The sequence below is a fragment of the Oenanthe melanoleuca genome, chromosome 1A, assembly GCF_029582105.1.
Source record: "Oenanthe melanoleuca isolate GR-GAL-2019-014 chromosome 1A, OMel1.0, whole genome shotgun sequence".
Taxonomy (NCBI): domain Eukaryota; kingdom Metazoa; phylum Chordata; class Aves; order Passeriformes; family Muscicapidae; genus Oenanthe; species Oenanthe melanoleuca.
Window position 1 is genome coordinate 57,766,222 of NC_079334.1, and position 13,783 is coordinate 57,780,004.

At 38.9% G+C, this 13,783-nt stretch overlaps 1 protein-coding gene across 2 annotated transcripts in view; it reads left to right on the forward strand.

Moving 5' to 3' along the window:
* Positions 1–13,783, forward strand: part of RELN (reelin) — a 268,404-nt gene that overhangs the window by 148,862 nt on the left and 105,759 nt on the right. For both annotated transcript variants that reach the window (XM_056516168.1, XM_056516160.1), the window contains exons 11-13: positions 6,401–6,546; positions 10,499–10,650; positions 12,852–12,964. In XM_056516168.1, coding sequence (XP_056372143.1) covers positions 6,401–6,546; positions 10,499–10,650; positions 12,852–12,964 — 411 coding nt within the window. The remainder of the gene's footprint in view (positions 1–6,400; positions 6,547–10,498; positions 10,651–12,851; positions 12,965–13,783) is intronic.

Here is a 13,783-nt window from a genome sequence, read left to right on the forward strand (position 1 = left end):
AGTAACTCCTGGTAGCATGGAGAAATAGTTCAGATCATGCCAGTTAATGAGTCATGACTCATTAAGGAAACTGGTCATTGCCAGAGTGATCGGTGTTGTACAAACACCATGAAATGTCCTAAAAAACTAAGAACCATGTGAATCATAGAAATCACTCATAAACAAGCAAAGTGTTTTGAGCATTAGCCTTTGAATAACAGTCTATAATCAGAAATGATGAGTGAAAACACACTTTATAAAATGTTCCTTGCTACATCACAGGACAAGTTTCATCCTATTGTTTTGGAAAGGGAAAGTGCACTATAACCCTCTGTGCTTCTGGTCTGCTTGTGCAGCCAAGGTTTTTGTTCTGTTTAGCCTACATTAAATGATGTAAAAATGTAGCACATGGGAAAGACTAAAGCTCTGTTTTTCTCATGGGAAGGTATCCTAATCGCATTGTGTTCTTTCCTTTGGCTAAAGAAGGGATTTCAGGCCAGGAGCATTAGCAGCCAAATCCACAGAATTTAGAATTTGAAGTTGTCCATAAATTCTGTCACCATACCTTTGCTGACTGAGACATTGCATGCAAATTATTTTATCAGGACTTAATCTATCCTTGTACCTGCTATCATGTCAAAATTTTAAAAATTCTAAAACCTGCATGACTCATTTCCAGAAAGACACAATATCTAATTTATAGCTCCATTGACAATGCTGCTTCAATTAATTTTCTTCATCTTTCTTCTTGTTCCTCTGCTTCTCATATCTCATCTGTTTGCATTGCCTAGATTTTAATTAAAAAACCTCTCCTCTCTAAGGAGCAATCTGAAGTGGCAAAAATAATCACTTAAAATATTACAGTCATTAAAAAATTGGCTGCGGTCAAAGCCACGCATTTTCAATTTGCCGACAAACGATATTTTCATTTCTTTTTAAAGTGCATTTTGTATTTGAACAGCAAACGCCAGCCAGCCTGGCTATCAGAGATGCTCCTCCAGCTGGGTGGGCTGCGTGACAACTCCTTAATGGGGGAAATTGATGGCCCTCTGCTTGTGTAGAGGTGAAGGCATACTGGGCAGATTTCTTTCCATCTGCCGTCAGCCCTTTGCAAGCTGGCACTGCCCAAATGCCCAACACATTCATTCCAATGCAAGAAATGTCGCCAAAAAATAAATTGTGAGGCTACAGCTGTCTGAAAGAATCATCAGGGTCGTTAGGCCCAGGGGAGATAATATGAAGTGGAGCATCAGTGTTCGTCACTGATAAAAAGCTAATTAAATGATGGTAAAGATGACTGTGAATGCTTTAAAGGCATAGAGGTGAACAACATTTTCATGGGAGTGCAGGAATGAACCTCAGGAAGATGATATGCAAGACCTCAGCCAAAAATCTGTTACACTGAGGAATTTCACACTAGAGTTTCCTGTTGATGCTTTGCCGAATGGCACAGTTGTATCATTCAGTTGCCCTCTGTTCCACTCTCCAAGTAAAGAAATCCCATACTGTAAAGCCAAGGGGTATTTATTGATTCACAAGTTTGACTTGAACAACCAGGACAGAAGCTGGCTCACATGAACCTTAGTGCCTTTGTTTACATTCCTAATATTTGTCTTTTGAGTTCCTAAAAATCTTCAGGGCTGTGTACTTAGCTGCAACTGTGACAGAGGCTGATCTGGTTGAGGCTTGTGCTGCTTCCCATTGCAGGGTGAACTGGAGGTCTCCAGATCCTCCTAGCCAAGAGGTGACTCTGAGGGTAGCTGATGTCTCCCTACATGGTGCTTTCATACAAGTCTTTAAAAATATGGAGATTGTTCAGGTTACATGATGTAGGATCCCAGATCTCACCTGGGGCCCTTAAGCCATTTGGATGCTACAGAAAGTTGGTCATTATTTAGTTATGAAACTTTAAAGAGGTCCAGCGGTAAAGTGCATACTTCACCAAATCTGACTTTCCTGCTTTTGCTGACCAATGGTTTTGAGCAGTCATAATTTAAACAATTCTGCTTCTCATATGATCAAGAGGCTTTCCTAAAAGAACGTAAAATCGAAGAAGTGTAGTGAGCACAGTGAGTTCAGAGTGAAGATTAGATTGAAAGTAAATCCAAGAATGTTGAGATTCAGGAATACATCAGCCAATTTTCATTTTGTCCTATTCTTGCAGAGCAATAGCTTAACAATTACAGTTAGTGAATAAGGTGGTGCCAGATTAAATTAAACTATTTTTTGGTTTTTTGCATTTTTTTCTCTTGGGATCACCACAATCACTGAACAGAGCCTGGCTTCTTTCCTTTTGGCAACAGGCAGGAGTTGTTTATTTGGGAATACAACAGTTTACTTCTGGCAGGCTGATAGTCCCATTCCAGCTGCAAACAATGGGAAACAGCTACTGTTGTGAAGAAGCTCCACTCAAGAGTTTGTGTCTTGTGCTCTATTATGTGTAGGTGATCTGGGAGTAAACTTTTTTATGTTTATCAGATTTGTCAAAGACTTTACTCTCTAAATTAACTTTTTCTCACAAATTAGTCAATGTTTCAGTGTTGTAATTTTCACAAGGACACATTAAATGTTCCTCATGCATTTAATCCCCTTTATACAAAATTGAGTGGTGCTTGAGTTCTGGACCTACAGCTGATGCTTCCATGGTAACAAGGACAAATATCCTGCAATTTGATTTCTTTTGGCCCTTTAAGTTACAAATTTTGTATAGCAAGGTAATATCCTGTTATTTGATAAATTATTTAAATGTAAATTAAAATTTATCAGAGAACAAATTTAATCTGGAATTCATAAAAGAGAACCCTGCAATTACATAATCCACAGGATCTACAGTTTAGGGAGAACTTAATCCAGACAGTTTTGAAACTCATTATGTGTCCATTCCACATTTTTAACCTCTTGAGAATAGCAAAATAAACAGTTGTGAAATTCAGTCCTTAACACTGGAAGTATGTAGACTTCGATCACAAGCGTAAAGCCTTTAATTTGGGAACAGGATAGCACTATGTAAATTATACTTTAGGGGTTTTTTCGTAAAGATTTGAATTCAAATCTAGGGTTGAACCCAAGGGAAAATGAGTCTGATGGTTTCAATTCTTTAATCTGTTCAAGCCCTACTGTAAATCCATAAAATAACCCAACACATTCAGCAGCCTCCTGGATGCTGAACAAGACTGGAAGGTAGCTGGGGGCAATGCTGGTGAGGGACCATTTCCTGCAGAGCTTATTTTGCTCCTGGAAAATTTGTCTGAGTGCTTTTTGAGATTTTTCTTCCCTCAGCAGCCCACCAAGTAAAAAAAAAAAAAAAAACAGCAGCAAAAGCAGTGACAGATAGTGACTGCTTGGAGAGTTAAAAGGAAAAAACCTGAGGGTGGTGGTTATACAGGCAAGATAAATGTGGCAGGTGGAGAGAATAAATAAGATCATGAGTGAAGGAGCCCTGGCCCTTGCTGGTGGAGCTCAGCCACATCTGCTTCTCCCATGGGCAGGTGTCCAGGTCCCAAATGGTGGCACCGGGGCAAAACCAAACAAGATGATGGTGGCACTCCATCAGAACTTCTTTAAAAGCCACACTGTGTTTTGAGCAGGCTTCTCTTTCTCACTCTTTTTAAAGGCCATTAAGGTCATGAGTTTCTGATACATGTTTCATAGGTATTTAGAATAACAGGGGCTTTAAACCCCAGTCTGAATTTCTCCTGTGTGTAGCTGCTTCACATGAGCCAGAGCTGACATGAGCAGATTGTGATTTGAGCCATACGTTGTGGTTCGTTAACACATAAAATATGCATAAAATACATATTCATAGATACTATGGAGCTGTGTGTAAATGCATAAATATAGCTTTAAAGAACTAATTAAATATATTATGATTTTGAGCTTTCGTACAGGGTTGATCATACGCCACTGTATAAATAATTATTTATACCCTCCCTTGCCAAACTGCCCATTTATTTATCTTGACAACCTAAATGAAAACTCCATTCAATAAATATTCTGCTAGACAGCAGAAAGATGTACAAATATTGGAAGATAATGGGGTTGTATCTGGTTTGTGTTTATTTTAATAGATGGTTCTCATCAGGCAAGAGATTACTAATTACATACCCACTATCAAATGCATACTTACATATAACTTAGCACCTAAGATATAAGTTGGACTATAGAGGATTTTCCAATGCTTGTATGCAATTCTAATATTTAGCTCAGTAGGACCTAGTTTTCTATTTCTTTTCTGTGAAGAAGGGTTATGTATAAATTTGAATGAAGTTTTAGCCTGAATATTTCTTTCTAGTGTATTTATTTGACTGCCTGCTAATAAGAGTTTTGTGGCAGATTGATTGGCAGATAAAGGATACTTCATTTGTGTTCAGCAAATGAAGAAAATTCATAAACTCAAGAAGAACAACAAAGAAATTATCCTTAAAATTCTGATGTTAGCAATGCCAATGAGTGTGAAGGTTAAAATCAGTAAACAAAAGCAATTTCTCAGTCCATTATAAATGACTGCAGAGTACAACTGCTGTTTTTCAAAGAGAAGATATAAAACTGTCTCATTAATTTCTGCTAGTTATAATATATTTGATGTGTAAATTATTCTGCCTTTTCAGTGGCATATATGGTGTACTGTGTGTATGCTGCATTAACAGACCAAGGAGAAAGAAGACTTGTGACAAAATCTATTTAATTTCTGTGATAAATTATCAACACTTCAGGATCTTTCTATTGCTTTGACCTTTCTTTGGGGAAAAAAAAAGCCACTTTAAAAGCAATTAGTATATTTTAGCAGTTGAAACAGTCTTTATGTTTTTACAATGTGTTATAATTTTACATGATATTTAGTCTGTGTTAATAAACATAGAGCTGTTGTCATTCAAGTATAGATCAGGAAGCCTCTATACAAAAGACAGATTTCAAATACAGTTTTTTCTAACGATGTATACGCACCTCTAGAAATATAAAAATTATTTTCCTCTATATAAATTAATTGTTGAGGTACTGACAACCATATATGAAAATCATCAATGAAAGAATTTCAATTATATAACTTTGTTGCATTGATAAATAAAGTGCTATAGAATATGACAAAATGTGTTATTTTGTACTTTGCTCATAAAGACAAAGATGTACTGAGCAGTTTTCATTTCTTGCCCCACCTTTCTCTTTGTTAAAAGTCTAATTATTCCCTTTTGTGACACTCCCATGACCTTTTTAAGTGCAGAAGATGTGATTGTCATATTTTCCCTTGGCGCCTTGTGAAGGGGTTCAGAGACAAGAGGGCACTGCATAGGCAATACTGAAAAGGTCAAAGCAATTTGGCATTATTGGATCTCTGTTTTAAATACTGAAATGTTGTAAGAATGCAGAATTATTCTAATTAATGATTCCTTAATTCAGCTTCCAATTTTTAGAAGAGCAAGATCACACATACACATATGAACAAAAGATGTTTCTGAGAGAATTATTATTTTTATCAGTATTTTTTGTAATATGAGCAATTCATAAAACTGCCAAATGCCCAGCTTGCATTAAGACAAAGCAGATCTTCTTTAGAAGCTTATAGTACCTGTTTTTGCCTCACACATTTGGCAGACTGTCATTTCATCAGACACACAAGATGGCAAAAGTGGGATGGGAGAAAGAAGAAAATCCATCCTGTAACCCCCTCGTGCACCTCAAAGGCAGCTCCTTCCAGACCTGGAGAGTTCTGGTGGTCATGGCATGCTGGGGGAGACACATGGCATCATTTGATGTGCCTGAGGTAGTATGTGCAGAAATGCAGTAGGAAAAGCTGACACACTGGGTTTGGGAGCAGCCTCAGGACCCCTGGGATTGCTCTGTCACAAGAGCTTGTTGCCTCTAGGGAGATTTGTTATGCAATTTGGACTAAATATGGCAAATACAGCCTTTTCACTCATACACTTGAGGCCCAAAGTTTACTGTATGGCAATGCATAGCAGTTTCACACACAAATACCTCTTTTGGCAAAAATTCAAACACAGAGATCTGACATGTTTCACAGCACAAAACTCTTCCGCCTACAAAATCCCCATAGCAATATTTGATACACTGCTGAAGTTATTTGCAGACACACTTGTATGTGAGCCAGACATAAGGGCAATACTTTAAAAGAGAAATGAACACCCAGAATGTGGTACATGGCTTTTCAATGCAAGCACAGTTTTACCTGTGGGTCTGTGGGTCTGTGTGTCTGTAGTGGGTTTGTAGGGAAGCAGGTACAAGATTAGGACACAGTAATTGTTGGGGCAGGACAAGAAAGATGCAAGATGGCCATCTGGTTTTTATTCAGTTCCAGGCATCAGTGAGTCCTTAGATAAAGTACAGCTCATACTGAGATCTGACAGTGTGTGAACAGTGTACAGACCAGTGTAACCTCAGCCTCCACGTGCTCCTTCTCCCACAGCACAGCTGCCAGTCCGACGGGAACTCCATCTACTTCCACGGCACCGAGGGCAGCGAGTTCAACTTCGCCACCACCCGGGATGTGGACCTCTCCATGCAGGATGCCCAGCAGCAGTGGGCAGAAGAGTTTGAGAGCCAGCCCAAAGGGTGAGTGTCCCCAGCTCAGCAGGGCCCTGCACAGGACAGCAGCATTGCTCCAGGGATGAGGAAACAGGAGAAACAGAGAACTGCATTTTATTTTGCTGTGTAGTCAGGGAAGATTGTGACTAGGATAAATAGCAATGCTGTAAATAGCACGTGACTGCAGATTTTAGAAAGAAACAAGTCCAGGAAATTCCAGGAGGAACATTTTGTCTCTGGACCACCCTGTCACCACCATTTGTAATGAAAAAAGCCATGTTTGTAGCTTAGGCAGCCATTCTAAAGAGACATATGATGGTGATCTGTTTTTTCAATTCACATCAGAGTGTTGTTAACAATCTCAAATCCATGTGAAATCAAATTCCTTGAGAAATTCATCCCCTCTGGATCACTGCTGTGAGCCTCCCTTTACTGAGAGAGAGCTCCTGCTTATGCAGATGCCTTTAGGTGCTGAAGGAGGAAGAGGAGGAAAAGTGGAGGCAGGAAAGCTGAAGCAGCAGTCCATTCTCATCTAGCAGCACCAAGAGTGTAGCCATACCCTCTGGGCAAGAGCTCAGGGTCTGGCTGATAATTTACTCTTTCTATTTTGAATATATACTTTGTGAATCAAAGGATCCCTGTAAAGCCATTCAGCAGGGACTGCTGCAAGGATGCAGAAAATAAAACTGTCTAGGACAACAATATTACTACTCTTACCAAAACATGAGTGAGCTTTAAAATATGTGTCCTGATAAAGAAGCTTCATTTTATATATCTCCTTGTATAAATTCTGACAAAAAGTGAAAACCTAAGTAGGGTCTTGATTCTTTTCTATTAAAAAAAAATAAAAATCATTAGTGGCTGTAACCCCAGCGCATTGATAAACATACATTGCTAATTTATGGGTCTCCACTGAATGTAGATTTTAACCTACAAAGTACTTCAGATCAGTAGCAACTGATTCAAATGCTGCCTATGCTGTGCTGAAAGTAAGGAGCACCTTTTATGAAATACATGCTAATATGTCCTGTGGACACATGGTATATTTGGGGTTTACAGAAAAAAAAATCAGTGTGAGCTCTGTCCCAGTTGAAATAAACAGCCAATGGCTGCAGGTGCTGCTTCAGTCAAAGGGAAGAAAATGAGCTCGTGTGTGTTGTGTTCTGTGTGACCATGTGGGACACCTTTGAGATGTGCTCTCCATCTTTTTTCCATCCTGAATAAACCAGGATGGGAGTGCTGTCTGTGGGCATCTGTCCTGTCTGCAGATCTACACAACTGGGTGTTTAGTTAAGATAAGTTTGGGCAACTTGCAACCCAGGTTAGCAAATGTGCAGTTTCTTGTGAATTAGGAAAAGGACATTTTCCCTATCACGTGGTCCAGCTGCAGATGGCAAGGGAGGGTGCAGCCCTCCTTCAATTCTGTCATTCTGTGTCCCAGCAACCAGGTCCTGATCTGTCCCCACTCTGCCAGCCCAAGGCCTCACAACCTTTTCCTATTTTTTCCTTTGGAAATTTTACTCTATGTTAGAAACTTCCTTCTTTCTATTGTTCTATAAGAATGGAGATTTAAATTGCATGCTGCCATAAATAAACACTGAACTTGGGTAATGTTATGGACTATGTCCTAATCATATAAAATTGTCACCACTACTGTCCCTCTTTTCAACATTTCCCTGGAATTTGTGTTGGGAGCTGTAAATAAATGCAAATACATGTGAGTTTCCTTAATCACTTCTAATGGAAATATATTGAAAGCCATTTAAACTACATTTGAAATACAGTTTTACTGCAGTCTAACAGTCACATAACACTGTATACCTGAGAGAGCTTACAGGACATTCTCAGGCACTGTGCTCTTTGTCACATCAGCTGGAGCCTGCCAGCTCTCAAGGGGAAGGCAAAACCACCCTTCATAAGGGACAGCAAAAGGAAGCTCAGGTGCAGGGGTCACCACCACTTTCCTCTGTACCAAATGCTCTTGGAGATGAGGGCAGAGGAAATCATCACTGTTTTTAATAAGAAGTTGGTTGTGTTTTTTGCATGTACCACTTAAATTGGGAGGCTCTCTGGATAGGGCTTGCTGTTGTAAGTACCACAATTAATTCCACTGTTGCTCTCTTTACTTGTGTGAATTAGAGCCTGATCCTAAAAGTGGACAGATCCCCACATCAGGCTGGCTAGCAGGCACACTGCTGCTTTGGACTTCCATGTTCAGTTGGTCTAGTTTAGGTCCATAAATCACTTGTTTTATAAAGAAGATTCCAAGAGTCATGTGAAGGACAAATTAATTCAAATGTTAATGCTAAATCATGCCATGACCCAGGATCCTTCTCCATTTTCTTTACTGGCAGTGTATTGATGTACCAAAAAAAAAAAAAAAAAAGAAAGTAAATTCTGTGGTTTTCATTTCTGATGGTGCCTAAAAGGAGAGGATCCCTGGAAACATCCATGATCTGCATCATTCATGACCCTGAGCTGTTTTGTGGGTCACTACAGAGAGTGTTTTAATTGAGCTAAATAGAGCATATGAAAGATCAATGGAGCATTGTGAGATTTTTTTTTTGTATAAGTTAAAGTAGGCACAACTGTTTAATTCTGTACTTACCTTCAGCCCAGGAGACCCATTTTCAAAATTGTGTTTTGATTATATTGCACATTAGCTTTAAAAAATCTGCACAATAGAATTAGGGTTAGATTAAACTGTGCTTCCATTAAAATATTTATATTTCTATCATAAAGCTTTTCAGTGACATTAAGCTGCCTAATTCCTGTGTAGATGACTGACAGGTTTAAAGCAGGATTTCCAAACAGGCATGTCACCAGTCTGTCACAGATTAGGTCCATGGGGAAACTGGCAGCTTTTATGAAGATCCTAGAAACACATTCTGAAGTCACTGGAATGGTTAAACTAATAAATATACTGTTTAGTTCTTGAAATGGCAGTTTTTGAAATTGTGATATGGCACATACCTGCTAGAGACTGTCTCTGGTGGAAGCAGACAGGAAAAGACTTTGCCTCCCAGAAAGGTTTCTGAACTTCCATGTTTTCTCATTTCTCCTGAATTATGCTGGATAGTTAAATGTTTGGATTATCAGGATTTATTGGTTCTAAATAATTTCATTGTTTTATCAGCCTTATAATTCTTAAATACTTAATTATGAATTAAGACTTCAACATGAAGAATAATAATAAATAATATATCAGACCAAAATAATGCACAAGTTTTTGACACTTTTAAATATTTCAAAACATTTTGGTCGAGTTTTGAAGTAACCATCACTTTCATGATGAAAATGTATTTTCAATGTACAATATTTAATCAGAAAATTCTGCAACAGCTCTTTTAATTATCACTGAATAAAAATAAGATAAAATGCGCAGAAAAACTGAGAAAGATCATATCATCACATACTGGAAACACACTAGTCTTTTTTCATACTCTGTTCATGTGTTAGTTAAAAACTGTTACCCTAAATGCTCAAAAAGATGAAAAGGCAGCATTTTCAGCTATTACCTACATATTTAATATTTGTATGACAGATATGGTAGACGTGTCTTTTCACGATTCATTGATCTATAAATCTTTTATTATGCAAAATTAATCAGAATGCATTTATATTTTCAACATTTTAACACCAGAAAAAATAATAAAAATGGTAGAACAATACAACACTACATATTTGGTAACAGCATTCATTAAAAGCCTCATTTTTTTATTAATTCATGCATTTCTGCCAAAATATTTTAAATATTTTTGTTAACTTTGCCTTAATTGAGTCAACTGAGTTTAAAAGCTAACATTGAATATGTAAGCAATGGCATAGGGATCACGTTTGAAGCACTGCAGATTTTTGTCCTCTGTAACAGTAGAAACAGCTAATTTTGTAAGTACAAATGAACACTTATGGCATGTTTTATATGAGTTTATCAGCAGTGAGCTAGTTCACCTTCTCCACCTGTTGTTGGCCTCTGCAGGTGGGACATCTTTGGAGCTGTCATTGGTACTGAGTGTGGAACCCTGGAATCTGGCTCAGCTATGGTATTTCTCAGAGATGGGGAACGAAAAATATGTACTCCATACATGGACACCACAGGTTATGGGAACTTGAGGTTTTATTTCAGTATGGGTGAGTATAAATTGCTCATGTAATACAAGATGTGAAGCATGTGAGATTTACATTATTCAGTGTTCCACAGCTTAACAAGTCTCATGTGGAGAAGCATTTTCTTGTCTAGTATACACTAATTTCACTCAGTGTCCCTTAATCCATACTTAGAAGAGATGGTCCTGTCTTTGTCATCTTTAGAGGTTTTACAGGTGCCTCTCATATCCTCCTGTAGCCATACCCATGTAGACCCAGGTGTTAATGCATCAGAGTCTAGAGAGTTGCACATGAGGATGAGATGGGAATAGAGCACAGCATAGAGGTGGGGCAGCCTTCCCTTGGAATAGTTTCACCTCAAAAGCTCTTACTCCATTCATAAAATCCTTCCTCTGCTGATATGCTGGCCCAGGGTGATATTCACACAGTGTACCCTGGTCTTGGAGGAGGTGTTCTATATGTGGTATCCCTCATGAAAAGCACTGCAGTGGTGCTAGCATCATCTGTGGACCTTCCTGACCAGAGTTAAGTGCAACATCAGTCATTTACAAGGGCTAAGAAAGCAGCCAAGAACCACCCTGTCCTGTCACTTCCCCTCCCCACTGTTGTTGTAAGTGCAACTGCACTATTTGATGTTTCATCAGACCAAAATCCCCATGAACATGGCAGTTATTGCTCACAGTATTTTTCCAGAAAATTTATTTTGCACATAAAGGAAGTTCCATGAGGTTATTCTCTCAACACCATGTTCAGAGAAAGTGAGGATTTTTGCCTAAAAGAGATAATAGAATAATAAAGGAGGAAGCAGAGAATAAGCCTGTGACCTCCACAAGCAACCTTCTGTATCAACAAGAACAAACACACTTTATTTAATGAGGGGAAAACCTCATGTTGTTGTCCTAAATTGTTGCACATCTCCTCTGTGTTACATGAATTATGAATAAAGCACAGGAAAAAGAGGATGCTTTTTCCCATTTCTTCCAAGCATTACAACACCTGCAAGAGAAACAGGAAAGAAATTTTGTCAACCTTCTGAACTTAGGGGAGAAGTTGTCAGCAGATGCAGACACAGAGGACAACAGTATATTGTTTGAAAAATGTAGTCTGTGCATATTTTTTAATTAAATAAATAATTGCTTAAACATTGAGGCAAGGAGAATATTTGAAAGGACAAATGGATTTTCCTTATTACAATATAAAACACATTAAAGATGCACATCTTATCCAGTTCTCGGGTCTGCTTTTCCGAGTCCATTATGAGAACTGGCTGGCTGTAGGGAAAAAAAATTTAAAAAAATAAAAATAAATACAGGGAAAATGTTCCTATATGTGCAATCTTTCTACTCTGCAGTCTTTTCAAAGAAGCTTCCTCATTCTGTTTTTTATTTCTGTTTTGGGATTTTTTTAAAATACCTGCAATAACCATACTGTACAGGGAAATAATTGATTAATAATTCCTGTTTCAAATACAGAAAACTTTGTTCTAAAAACCTTTTTTATCCAGAATACCAAAGTTATGTGATGATGCTTATCTCATAGCTATAATGCAGAATGTAATGCTCATATTTGCCAATACATCCACCCTTTCACAGAAGCTCAATGAGTGTTTTGGGTTCTACTGATAGGAAATGGTGCCCTGTTCCAGTTGGGCAAGCATACCACACTGTTTTCTGTGGTACAATAGATTCCAGCCAGCCAACCATCCCTTTTAGGATATGGTATAGATAGTAGAAGGAGCAGCACAACAAATAAGGTACACAGCAGTCTTTCTCACTTCCTACTTAGAACAAGGTCTCAGCTGCCAAACTATCAGCCAAGAAGTATTTAAGATACATGTGTGACTGCATGGAGTGTGAGTAGTAAATAGCAGTTTACTGATGACAACTCAAAAGCAGAGCATTTCTATATAAATAGGATTTAAAGCACACAGATAGAAGCATTGCTTGAGGCACAGCATTTTCTCTTTAAATTGTTTTGATAAGCTGATTAAAAGAGGTACTTGAGGTTTCCGTAATCGTCAACCCCCTTGATCTCTGCCATGGTGTGTCTGATCAAACAGTTCCTATACACTGTGTCCTTAGGGAAGGTGTTCTTTTGTTTCAGATCCCAAGTTAAATAGCATCTGACTGTAATTATTTTCATAATTAAGGCTGCAGATATGATTCCACTTTCCAATAACAAGGGCTTCAATTAATTTTTTTCTAACTCAAATATGTGTTGTACAGGGGGAACTTGTGATTCTGGAGAATCCCATGAAAATGATGTCATACTGTATGCCAAGATTGAAGGCAGGAGGGAGCACATACCTCTTGACACCCTGACCTATGCTGCTTACAAGGTAAATTGTTGTCAACAAAGCAGGTGGATGGGATGGACAGTCTCTTTTCAAGCCATCACAGGAATGTTGTGTGTTGAATTCCCCAGGGACACTCAAACATGACCTTCCCAAACACATAAATGATGTGCAGACCTGGGACAATCAGGCTTTTTCAGCAGAGCTCTGCAGTTTCTGGTGGTCAGTGCAGCCCCAGGCTGGGGCTGGGGAAACAGGCAGGCAATGGGCAGAAATCATCAGTATTAGCTGAAAACTTCAGTGGTAACATTTCCTCACAAAATACTCCTGTTTCCACTGAAGCTCATTCTAGCACAGTGTGGTGCTGAGGAGCAGGGTCCTGAGAGGGTCATTCATGCTGGGATCAGGGGCTGGGATGCTGGAGTCTGCAGCAATGAGGGCTCAGACCCAGCCATGGGAGGCAGCTGCTGGCAGAGTCACAGGCAGCATCTCTGCCCAAAGTGCAACTTACAGCCACATCCACCACCCTCAGGCCGGACAATAAGGACCCTGAACTTGCCTTCAGGATCCTTCCTGTCTTAGACCATGCCTACCCTGAATAATGTAGTCCTGAGGTTTCCTTATTCTGCTGCTGTAAAACAGCAAAATTTGGTATTTCATATATGTGCACATAGATGTGCTAGATACTGAAATGCAGTGTGCTTACATAGTCTGAGGGAAGTTTGATGGTAAAGATGCTGCTGATTTCAAGCACAGGTCTGGGTGCATTTTGTCTGTGACTTTAGCACTTAGAAACCACATGTTTACAATAGGGTTTGGTCTGAGTTTGGTTGAGTCACTTGCATTGTTTCATTGTGCATGGCT